Consider the following 13392-nt stretch of genomic DNA (forward strand, 5'->3'; position numbering starts at 1 on the left):
GAGGATGTAAAGCAAACTTTCATACATAGCTGATGTGAATGCAAAATGGGACAGCCACTTTAGAAAACAGTTTGGCAGTTTCTCATAAAGTTAAACATACATCTACCATATGAATCAGTAATTCCACTGCTTGGTATCACCCCAAAGAAATGAAAACATATGTCCACACAAAGACTTGTTTTATACGAAAGTTTCTGGTACATTTATTCATGACAGTTAAATAAACACCATCAACTGCTGAATGGATAAACAAATTGCAGGATATCTAAACAATGAAATACTATCCAGAATTAAAAAGGAACTTCAGATATATGCAATAACATGGATAAATGTTGAAAATGAACAAAGCCAGATACAAGAAACTACATAATTTATGAGTCTAGTTTATGAAATTCTAGAAAGGGCAAAACCAAAGCAGATCCCTGGTTACCAGGGCAAGGGGATAATGAGGGGGGGCACTGAATACAAAAAGGAACAAGGAAACGTTTAGAAGGATGGTAATATTCCATATCATGATTATGGTGGTGACAGCACAACCACATATATTTACCTAAACTCATCAAACTCAACACTTAAAATGTATACATTTTAATATATACAACTTATACCTCAATACTGCTGACAAAAATAAAATATATTCCACATTCCCTTTATGTGGAATAGAACTATCTACTTTAGCCTGTATAATAACTCTACAAAGTAGGTCATGGGAAAGAGATAATTTTAAGTTATAAATGAAACTTAAAATGATCTAGCTTGACCCATTCATTTTATAGAATATTACATCAATGTTTCTGAAGAAGAAATTGATATCTAGAAAGGTTACGTCACTCATGATTACCTGAATTCTGACTCTTAGGGCAACGTCCTTTCTAGCTAACCTTGTTTTCATAAACATGTCACTGAATTCTCAAAATAACCCCCAGAGGTGCTAGGTTATGTATGTATCATCCTTGTTATGGATCAGGCAGACATATGAAGAAGGTTAATTTAGATGCATTAATTATCTCATTATAGTAGTGTAATTTCAAAATTATACTCTGTAACTAAATATTATGTCAGTGTTACAAGCAGATTGAGTAACCAAATGAAACAATGAAATCTAAAATAGGATATATATTGCTGAGCTATTTTTAGTTTGAACTCATAGAAAGAGTTAATTGTAGAATACTCAAGCTAGAGTCTACGAATTAGAAGAGTTAATTTAATATTGTTCCTTAATATTAAATAAAATGAAGCCTTGAACTGCTCAGTAAGATATTCCTAGATTTTGCTTATTTAAAAAGTTCTGTATAACCTATACACTGACAGTACATCTTATGGAAGTTTGACTTCAATCTAAGTTGTGACTTTTCAATATAATTTTCTCCAGTAAATTAAATTTAGGATTTTCTAGTATATCTATTTATTCTGACTTAAAAATTTATAACTGCTAGCTTCTATGTCATAAAATACATAGATAATGTACTGTGAAATTTAAATAACCAGACATACTGATATTTTTTGGCTAGTTAAATTTTACATGCAAATATCATAATTGTATTGAATACTTAGTATGTAACAATAATGTGAAAGGAACTATTAGAGGCCTGTGGGCTCAGATTCTTTCAGAATGGTTATTATGCATTTAAAAAGTGAAAATAAACAATAAAACTAGCTTGCACTCTTACATAATTGTTATTAATTATACAATAAATTTTCTTAGTAAAAGATCACTAGATGAAGAACCAAAGTTAGGAAATCTGAACTATAAAAATTATTCTCTGACCCGAAAATATGTAATGTAACTTCTCTGTACCTAGGTTTGCTTAAATAAAATATAAGCATGTACACCTGTGTTTTCTATATACCTCTTACATAAAGACAGGTATAGAGATCAGAGTGTGAATCAAGTTCCATCCACATAAATTGGAAATGTGTGAGTGTCAACATTAGACAGAGGCATGTTTGGATTATTAAATTGTTTGAACATTAAAATGAAATACTAAAATATAAATCTTACTGCTTTAAAAAATATTTTCATATTATATTCAAGTATTTGATCTGCTAAAGACTGTCACTCAAGAAATTATACCACAGAAAGCACCAACTTTAATGAAAAACAGCATATTACTTTTCTATAAATAACATAAATGAAGAGCAATCAAAATCTGACTAATTCATTCTTTCTCTATTTCTTTGAGTGGCTCAGAATGGGGGGAAAAAAAAAAGACTCACCTTTGCCTGCAGGCTGAGGTACTGCAAATCCAGGCAATAAAAAGGGTGCCCCTGTGGTAATACCAGCTGGTTTTAGTTCACTGACACCATATGTTGTTAGGGAAGTTATCAGATTAACCAGATCTTTCAAGGCATCTTTGGATTCTGCCTCTTTTGCTTGTTCCAATCTAGGAAAAGTATGATTTAGCAAATATATTTTCTCTTGTGTTGTATTTTCAAATTTAATAAAGAAAATTTCAATTTTATATGCAATACATAAATGTATAGAGTACTACTAGAAGTTTCTTCTTACATTTTTTTCCTATATGAAAACATACTATTTTTATAAATCCACAAATTTTATTATAAGATATGATGGTGCATTTGAAAGAAATTATACCAATAGTCGGGACACCTGATAAATGCTGATTTTGCCACTAACAGTATTATTTTAGGTAAATCACTAATCTTTGGTATAGAAAGTCTCTATAATATAAAAGGATTAGATTAAATATCTCTTAAGTTCCTTAAGGCTCTAAGGTTACAAAAGTTTCACTGTTTATAACCAAAAACCTTATCTACCATTTCTTTCCTAAGAAATTTTCTCTGTTAATTTTTTTTTTAACATCTTTACTGGAGTATAATTGCTTTCCTCTGTTAATTTTAAAAAGTGAATTCCTTGGGAAGATTTGTAAGACTTTACCTGTATTTCATTAATTAATTCAAATACTCGCATTAGAATACATTTAAATAAACTTCTGAGAGTCTCTAACAATTTTTGAAAAGTCTTAATTCCTTTAAGGTTGTCTTTTTTTAATGTGAAAAGTTTTAATAATATTTTCATACCATACACAGAATGTTGTAACCTGTTTCTTTCATTAACTAGTGTTATGCACATGCCTCTCCGTGTTAGTATAAACTCGCAATAGATATGTTTTTAATGGCTACAGAGAGCCAACCGTAGATTTGGGGAGTGGAGGGTGGGACAGCTAGTAGATACCAGAATTCAGGAGCACTAACATGCATAAAACTTTGTGTGCCTTAGAATTATATCTTTAGGATCAATAAACATAAGTGAAATTATTTTGTAAATGAGTGTAAGGCTCTTGAATTCTCAAAGGACTGCATCAATTAGTAATGTGAATTAGTTATTTCATAAACTTTCATATGTCCTCGTTTGGAAATTAGGATATATATGCAAGATTATATTCTTGGGGGTTGCCTAGTATTAAGTAATGGCAATGAGGTCAAACTGGTGTTAGAAATAAAGTTTACAAAATAGTGCTGGTTTACAGTAAATCAAATGATTTAAAAATAATTAATGGCCCAGGAACAACTATCAAGACAAGAGTATCTTCTTCCTAATAAACTTGTAACCAGCCATTTTCCCAGTATATACATGGAACATTTGGGATGAAAAAGAAGGCTAGTGAAACATTTTTAGACTGACATTTGTTTTATATATATATTTGTAATGTCTCATTCAATCTACAAAATTACTCTTGTTATTAACTACATTAATAGTAACACTGGAGTTACTGGTAAGGAAAATCAAAAATATAATTAAGCAAGAAGAGTTTACACTTCAGGAAGATGTTAATTAGTTCATTCAAACTCTTCTCCCTCAGCTACTAAAGAAGAGCAGATTTCTTCTTCACATCTAACTATTGACTCCACGTTTGCAGCCTACATTTTCCAAATTAACTCTAAATTCGTACTTTGAACTCTCTTGACAGAACAGGAATAAAAAGAAGTGATTAAAGCTAAGAGGATAAAGTATACATTAAATAAGTGATTGGTTGATTTCTTCTTCCCTATAAGCCCAAACTACATTGTTTCCTTTGATGAAAAGACTAAGTAGAAATTTAAAATATATTCTTAAATTATGGGGTTTTACCTAAGCAAGAGATCACAAAGGAAACTGTATCCTTGCCATATCCGAAAATCATCCAAAAGAGTTTGGGAAACATCACTGGAATCTTTGAGGAAACAAGAAAGTCCAGCAAACATTTCAACAATTTCTAGGGGAGACAGGTCATCTGATTGCTGCATATTCTGAACACACGTAGATAAACATTCTTTTTCTGTAAAAATAAAGAACTGAATAAGTATATATATGTATAATTTGTCAACTGCTTAAGAAAATTTCCTTCATTCTTAACTGGTGTTTAATAAAACATTAAATTTTAGTGTATCTATAAAATATTGTAAGATAAATGTTACACATTCTAAAAGCCAATGTAAGATTCAAATTGACTGAGGAAGCTCTACCTCTAAGTAGTAAACAAAGAGTAATACAGGAAGTGTTAAAAATTAGTTGACATTTATTACAGTTTTTACATCATATTTAGATGTTTTACTATTCAACAAAATGACTGCCTGCTGACATGACATTTTTGATTTTTATGAATATAGTAAAAAGTGGAAAAAATAAAAAAACTATCTTCTAAGTTTAAGAAGAAAAATCTACTAATTAGTTAAAAGTTATAATTAGAGTGAATATAGACTACTGACATACAAAAATACTTAAGGAAATAAAATTTTAAAAATTATGTTTGTACTATATATTTACTACTTTAAAACACAGTTATACCCCATAATAACTTTTGGGATTGGAGGTGTTTCAAAGAAGACATTCCTCTCTTACCTTTAATGAAATTTATTTGTCTTAAGAAACCCAGTGTCACGTAACAAAAGCTAACAAGATTTAACATAACAACGGAGGCAAGAAACAATGAATGACTCACTGACCTCAGGTAAGTGAATAGTTGTACTAAAAATTATTTTGAAAGATTTTTCAGTTTATGTGTATCTATATCTGTATCTATATATATAGAGAGATATATATACACATCTATATATATATACGTAAATGGACTATTTGAGATGCTACAACTGTCTATTTCTCCTAATTAGACATTTTAAGGGATAGTTGACACATATTTATATATGAGTTAAACAGAATGGACAATTTCTCCTCAGTGCTGATAAAGAATCTACCTAATTTTATTTATGCTGCATTGGACAGGTTGTCTACTTATGAAATATCTTCAGAAAGACTTTAACTATAGTTTCTCAAAAGAACTTTTCATTCAGCAAAAAAGGAGGGAAGAATAGGCTATGACATAGAACTTACATTATATTACAATTGACCATTTACATAACAAAGCAGTTATTTTAACTCTTGTAGATATCCATCATTTGGAACATGAGAATTTCTTATACCTGAAATGCTTCACAAATAAAAAATAAATTTTTTTCTCCTGGTAAATATACTTTTAATTTAAAATAGAATCTTTGGAGAATTGAGAGATAAAAACAAATTTCCCATCATATGAGGAGAGAAAAGTGGAGGAAATTCAGAGCACCTAAAATGAATACATTACGAGATATTCACCGTGAATATACTTCACCACATTGACACTGAGACCATGTCGGGATATGGTCATAAGGACTTCTCCGGCACTCTTCCTCCAAGGCAGGTTATAGGGAGGGCACCAAGAGGTTATTGCACTGAATAAAAGCTGGAGATCGTCTTTTTGAGCCAGCTCCTCGGCCGGAGAAACAAAACTGCAGAGTTTCACTAAGATCTAAAGAACAAACAAAATAAGTACATAAATAAATGAATGGTTGGGGAAAGGGAGGAGCTAGAAAAGGACTAGATCTGATTATTAAAAACTCTGAAAGTTCAGGGTTAGTACTGAGCGATATCATTAAAGCCATAATGATGAGTGCTTTAACTTAGGCAACATTAAAAAAGACACCTACAATTTAGAAGTGTGTTATGGTAAAACAGTTAATCACCTCTACTTTTATCAGCTTATTTTTTAAAAAAAAATGTTCTATGTTTACAATCCTCTCTTTACCATGGTATTTTTTTTTTTTTTGCATTGCTTCACCCTACCATGAAACGGAATAAATCAAAGGTTAACTTTCAAGATCAGCACTCTAGTTTTCTATCGATAATTTGGTTCCTTAACTCTTAGTTTGTCATAAGTGAAATGTAATTTTCTTCTCTAAAAGGAACAGCTTTAGGGAGACAAGAAAGTAGAAATAGGTTTTTTAAAAGTAAAAGTATTCTCAAATTGTTCCAACTTCTATAAAAGTAGAAGGGGACATCAGAACTAAAAAATCATCTTAATTCAGAAGTATCAGTTATGTCTAGTAGCCAAAAATCTTCTAAAGCATGATTCAACACTTCTTAAACCCTGGAATGAGAACTTATTCCTTACCTATGGTTTGCAAAATACACACTGCACAAGTGTTTACAGCCCTAAGGGCCTGCTACTTGGGGAATGCAGCTATGGTTTCTGCCCTCGATGGACCTTTTTCTTCTAATCTCGATTTGGTGTCAGAAAAAGTTAATTTTTCTTCTCTGTGCTAAATTTTCTCATCTAAATATTTTTTAAACTTTATAAAATAAATAAAATAAAATTGGAGTATTTTAATATTTGTGCGGAAACTACTAAACAGAAAAAAGTATTTAAAGTATCATGTTTTGTCCGAGAAAGCTAGGTCTTCCTTTTCCTATTTCCTTCAATGCAAAATTTTACTTAAATACAAGAATTTCTAATTCATAGCCGCCAAATACCAGGGAAAAAAATTAAGAATTCAGAGAAACAACAAAATATTTATAAAATCTGTAAGTGCAGGCAATCCCCCCCACCAAAAAAATGTCTGGAGACACTGTTGGATACCAAATTTCCATTCATACGTGTAACATGTGTATCTTTTTCCATATGTGTTAAATGCAACAAAAAAGATATATGAAAAAAAGATAATCAATTGCAGCAAAAAAAAAAAAAGCTCAGAAGAGTGTATTGTTGATTATACTTTTCGTTGGTTTTCACACTACCCTTATGTGATTAGAGGGACAGATGTCATTTCTCTAATCTGTAACATAAAAACAAACCTGAAAATAAAATACTTTTTTCCAAATCAAATCTTTGTCCTCAAAAATAAGCTAGATATAATTCCTTGATGTTGACTCTTACGATAACTAGTTCTTAATCTTCAAAGGCAAAAGCTTCTTAAAATAATCTAGTATAATCCTTTCATTTTACAGAAGAGAAAACTGAAGAGTCTACTCATTCCTCTTCGGCCCCTACACTAACCACTTCTATTTGTAGGGACTCTGTTATAAAGTCCAGCGAACTGTGGCAGAGCAGTAATTGGCCACATCAATGCAAATGCAAAGCAAAAAAAAAAAAAAAAGCCTACATGAAGCAGTACCAACTGCTAAGGTCCCAGGAAACCATCTGTCACAAAATATAAACATAGGGATTTCATCTATCATAAACACTATGTGTTCTGAAAACATTTAATAAGTTGTGCCCATTGTTTTTCTAGACAAAATGATGAAAACAATGTCCAGCCTGCAATGAGGAACTAAAAAAGGTAAGTGAGACACTAAAGGAGTACTGGACTAGGTGGTGGGAGAGCTGGGCTCTAATCACTGCCATGCACCTGCTGTGGATCGGTTTCCATAACTGTAAGTGAAGCGTTTCATTTAAATTTTCTTTTGAGTTCCTTTTGGCCTTTAACATTCAATGATTCCAATATGCTAAAGTGAATCTCACATTTAGTTCAAAGTCAGCACCCAGTGTTTTCAGATATAGAAAAAATTAAGTTTTAGGAAAAAAATCTCTGCTACTTATTTAGTGTTAAATATATAAAATTCAGCTTCCTCACTTTGTGTCTAAGTGAGATGATGGATGTTCACTAAACACTGTGGTCCTCATTTCATGATGTATGTAAGTTTAATCACCATGCTGCACACCTTAAACTTCAACAGTGCTGTAAGTCAATTATAGCTCAATAAAAGTGGAAGAAAAAAAAATTCAGCTTCCATTTATTGCCTAAGGTATTAATTAGTTCTACAGAAGGGATTTATTGAAACAGGGCTCTAGTCTGATTACCAAAGACTAACCCACTCCATTCATCAATGTCTTAAAATAGCTTTAATTCCTATGTGATTTACTCTTTTATTTATTCCCACTGCTCTTCTCATCCAATCTAATTGAGGGGTTAGATAAACCTCAAGTCTAATCCCATTTCTGCCATCCACTCACATCATCATTTTTGAGGAAAACAGAAGCTCTGAAGTCATGGATCGTCTTGTAAATTAACACGAGATAAGGGATGCTAAACACCAGCACAAAAGTATCTAATAAATCAAGTGTTGAATAAATATTTTTTGAATTAGTATTTTATTGATAATCTTGTCTTTTCCTTTCTAAACCATCTTGGTCTCCCTCTGCCCGATCTTCATTGCTAGACCTCAACAAAGCCTGGAGCATTCCTGGAGCAACAACCCCAGTTACACCAGGTGTCATCAACATGGGTCCCCAACTCTACCACACCTACTGCAGATCCACTGTCGTCTCTGTTCTCTCTTCCTACTCTCACAGATTATGGCGCTGGTGGTGGCAACAGCAGGAATCACATTTATTTATTAAAAAATAAATATTTTTATTTCATGTCTACTATGTCTGAAGCAGAGAACCATAGCTTTGGTTATTATTCATTTAATCTTTCCCAAAATCCTTGGCATCTTATTTCAGAAAACGGGACTCAAACAGGTGTTGGTTTTTTAAATTGAGGCATAAAAACACATAACAAAATTTAACCATCTTAAATCATACGCAAATATAGAGTACAGTAGTGTTAACTACATGCACATTATTGTGCAACACATCTCTAGAACATTTTCCTCTTGCAAAACTGAATCTCTGTAACACGGAACAACAACTTTCTTTTCCCCACCTCCCAGCCCCTGGCAACCAACACTCTACTTTTAAAAGTTTGACCACTTTACTTATAAATGGAACCATGCAGTATTTATCGTCTTGTGTCAAACATGTATTTTTACATGGACAGATTATATTCTAAATGTTTGTAGTTTGTTTGTTTTGAAAATTTTCTCCCAAGAAAGGATATCAAAATGATGATAATATCTCCAGGCTAGCTAACAAAGGTATACTTAATCTGCTAATGCTATTAAAAGAAGAGTGGCAACAGTGGGAAAGAAGGGCTTTATAGGCAGGGAGCAGAGGAGGTGGCAGCAGCCACTAAAATAAACTGTCTTTTCTAAGCTAAATATTTATAGGCTAAGGACTTCCTATATATAGACAGCAACAAAACAGAATTTCTTGACATTAGAAGAAATATTATGCAAAACTTAATTATATTGTCAATAAAAGTTTTCCTTGCTTAGTTCATTTTAGAGATGTTTTTGCTATATCAAAGGTAACCTCTGTTCAGAGAAACAAATTTGTTAATCCCTCATCTAAATATTCTTCAAAAGAAATGTGACAGATGAGATAAAGTGAACTTATAATAAACAGCATGAAATACTATAGAAAATGGAATAGGCAGGACATCTATTTAAGGAGTGTACCTGTTACACTTTAAATAGAGTGGTATAGATGGCCAGGCAAATAGCACCTTCCATACCTGTACAAAAACTTTCTGGAGTAGTCCACGACGTTCTGCTAGAGGTAGCTCATTCTGTGCACCTCCAACTGCCTCAGGCACATGTGGAAGGTCAAAAAACAGATATAAACATTTAACCAGGGTGGAAGGCACTGACATCGTTGTCATGCAGTCCACGGTTTTCTGGAAAACAAACCGATAAATAAGTGAATAGACAGATAGACAGATAGACATAACTGTACTTGGTGTAGCTAAGTAAGCTCAAATTTTAAGCCAGAAAATTATATATCAAAATAACTTTTTAAATGCCTGAAAAAAAATTAAAATGACTCCATGCTGACAAATACGTATTTCCTATTTGGACAAATTTGCTGTAACCAAATATTGAGAAGTTTGTTATTTAGTAAGGTATTTATTAGGTTGACTATTAAGAGGCAGCATGTTACAAAGAACATAAACTTAAGGATTTAGAAAAGATTTTAACCATGAACTTATTAGGCAAACTAATTTTGTTAGACCTCACCTTTCTCTCCTATAAAATGGATATAATAGTACATATCGCTTAGGGTTAATATGAGGGTTATATAACAAATGCAAAGATACACTGGGTACTAAACTATATATTAGTAGTTGCTTTACTATCACTTTTATTTTTATTGTAGATTCTTAGGGTTAGAAGGGCACTTGAAGGATATAGCCATCACTGACACAAAAAAATTTCTACATTATTTTCAAAGATTACTAAAGGAAGAAATTTTAGACATTCTTATGGTGAACATTTCAGCACTGTTAAGAAATATGCTATAATAATTATAAAAATCTTTCCATGGTACAGTTTGGAACAGAAAGTTCTTCCATGCTGGAGATCAACAGGTTAGCATCATCTGTTGATCTGTTTATTAATTTTGACATTAAACATTTCCTGAATGCCTAGGGTATGTCAGTCAGTGTGTTGGGAGCTCGGCATGCAATGATGAAGGATCCCTGCCCTTCAGAAGACTGTAGTCTAGAGCAGAAGCAGGTTTGTTAATAACTATGAGTTAATCTCTTATGTGTAACAATGGTAGTACATTCAGGCTAATATAAAAGGGAATGATCACCACTGGCAGGAGTAGAATGGAAAAGTGTCGGAATTAAAACAAGAGGGGAAAGATCACCTGGAAGATACACAGGAGTTTAGGCCACATGGTACAGAATGTTTCAGGAACCTGAGTCCAAAACTGCTGACTCCTGAAAAGCCACAATAATAATGTCTAATCTTTAATGAGTGTTTATTATATAACAGGCATAAAGCTAAGCACTTTAAATACATGCTCTCACCTATTTCTCAAGTCATCCCTACAAGGTAGATTTTATTACTATATGCTCCTTACTTTACAAAGGGAGCAACTGAGGCTCATCACTTATATACCCTGTCTGGGGTTAGAGAGCGGGTTAAGTGGCCCATGGTTTATACATGCTCAATGACCTATGCGTGTGGTCTCCCATTTTACTTTTACTTTTATTTTGCTGGGATTGGAGACCCAATGAAGTGTTACAAAGGAGTTATAGAATCAGATTTTAGACAATTAGCTGGTGATAGTATAGACCATAGATTAAAGAGCAGGAAGGCGAGAGCAATTAGGAAACTAGTACTGTAAGAACGGCCGGGCTTGAACTAATGCAGTAGCCGGGTGACAGGGAGGAGAGAGCGCCTAAGGAACAATCCTTTCCAAGATCTGGCCCCTTTCTACATATCCACTATCATTTCCCTCTTCTAATACTCAAAAGCTCTCTGCAGTTCTCATCTACCATTTATTGTTTCTAGACACCCCATGTCTCCATCTGACTCTCAATTTAAACGTCTGTTCATGCCTGAAACTTTCTTTAATTCCTCATCTTTCTTCCTACCCTCACCTACAAAATTTACAACTCCATTTCTATTTTCATAGTACTACATATAGCCCATTATTGCATTTTATGGTATTATCTTCATCCACTTCATCTCTGTCATCTACATGTTGATTCAGGACCATGTTTTTGTCATCTCTATCTCACTACTGCCAACAGAAGATAGCATGCAAACAAGAAAGTCAGCTCAAAACATAACACTGGGGCTTCCCTGGTGGTGCAGTGGTTGAGAGTCTGCCTGCCGATGCAGGGGACACAGGTTTGTGCCCTGGTCCAGGAAGATCCCACATGCCGCGGAGCGGCTGGGCCCGTAAGCCATGGCCGCTGAGCCTGCACGTCCGGGGCCTGTGCTCCGCAATGGGAGAAGCCACAACAGTGAGAGGCCCGCGTACCGCAAAAAAAAACCACAAAAAAACATAACACTGAATTTTCTTTTTAAAATGTCTTTTGCCAGTTAGACTATTACTAGCTATCCTTTCATATTAAGCAAAATGATATGATTTTTCATTTTCATCTTATAACGGATAGATTAAAAGTACAACTGGGTATCCAAACCGGTAATCGGCAACATTTGTAATTTTTTTAAGTGATTCTTTTCTCCTGATTCTTTTCTTATGCTTTTAAATTGGTCTATCCATTTGTGCACATTTAAGTTAATACACATTTACTGATTTTCTACCATGTTCTAGGTGTTATGGTATGACACAGTCTATGCTCACAAGAGAGAAAGAAAAATAGTGCATCTACAGAAAACATGAATAAAACTTAGAAATATTCCAATTAAACACTATTATTTTATGTATTATTCTAACCCAAACCAAACTTTGGTACAGTAACGTAGAGGCATTTATAGTTACCATCGATAGCAAGTAGAATTGGTATTTTGATAGTCACTTGATATGGCCATAGATACATGAAAACAATGGTCTACTTTAGGACTATCTGAAGGTTACTTAGTACTTAGGGTGAATAAACATCTCCATTTGCCCAGGACTGAGGGGTTTCCTGGGATGTGGGCGTTCTATGCCAAAACTCAGATAGTCCCAGGTAAATCAGTACAAGTTGGTCTTATTCGTTTTCTGATTTAAAAAACAAAACGTAACACAATATTGTAAATCAACTATACTCCAATATAAAATAAAAATTTAAAATATAATAAAATAAATAAAAAACAAAACGAAACAAAAATCCAGCAAATTAAAAAGGAAACAGGCCATTCCAAAGAAAAAAAATTCTAGTGCTGCTTACTTTAGGCTAGTAACTGGTTTCAGGATATGGTTACTAAGAAATGTGCACTGTTTCTCCTGTGGCCTGTCACAGTAGTATGATTGGTGTCACATTTACTTTTGTAAATTCCATGAGGTATTTGAAAGCCCATAGTAATTTAGACAATAGTCATTCTCAAGATTCGTGTGGACTTTGAAGGTAATTATACTCTGGATTTTAGAAGGCTGAATAAACTTCCTTCATCCCCAAGACATCACAGGTCACAAATCGGGTATTCAAACAGCACATAAATGACTACATGCCATATGTATCATGACAGATGCTTAAACCTGATTTAAAGGGAAAAAAAGCAATCTCCAGAAAAAATCAAGTAGGAAGGAAATATGTATTATCCTGAAAATGACAATATTTCCTTATTTTGCATAAAAGTTAGAAAAATTTTAAAGTATTTTCCATGTCACTTATTCCTTATTAGCTAAGTGACCTTAGATGAATCTTAGATGACTCTTCCAAGTCAAAGTTTCCCTAACATGGTTACGGAAATGCAGTTCCTGGGCTACTTCCCTCCAGCCACAGGTAGCCCATCTTTTTGCCCAGTGTGCTGTACAAATGGTACCATGCTCTATGTGTGCTATGATGTGACAA

At 33.2% G+C, this 13392-nt stretch overlaps 1 protein-coding gene across 8 annotated transcripts in view; it reads right to left on the reverse strand.

Moving 5' to 3' along the window:
- The window catches only part of WDFY3 (WD repeat and FYVE domain containing 3), a 264702-nt gene that overhangs the window by 140260 nt on the left and 111050 nt on the right, over positions 1-13392 (reverse strand). For all 8 annotated transcript variants that reach the window (XM_073805420.1, XM_073805422.1, XM_073805421.1 and 5 more), the window contains 4 exons: positions 9652-9813; positions 5594-5786; positions 4094-4280; positions 2218-2384 (listed from right to left, as the gene is read on the reverse strand). In XM_073805420.1, the coding sequence (XP_073661521.1) occupies positions 2218-2384; positions 4094-4280; positions 5594-5786; positions 9652-9813 (709 nt within the window). The remainder of the gene's footprint in view (positions 1-2217; positions 2385-4093; positions 4281-5593; positions 5787-9651; positions 9814-13392) is intronic.

This window comes from Tursiops truncatus, chromosome 5 (assembly GCF_011762595.2).
Source record: "Tursiops truncatus isolate mTurTru1 chromosome 5, mTurTru1.mat.Y, whole genome shotgun sequence".
NCBI classification, from domain to species: domain Eukaryota; kingdom Metazoa; phylum Chordata; class Mammalia; order Artiodactyla; family Delphinidae; genus Tursiops; species Tursiops truncatus.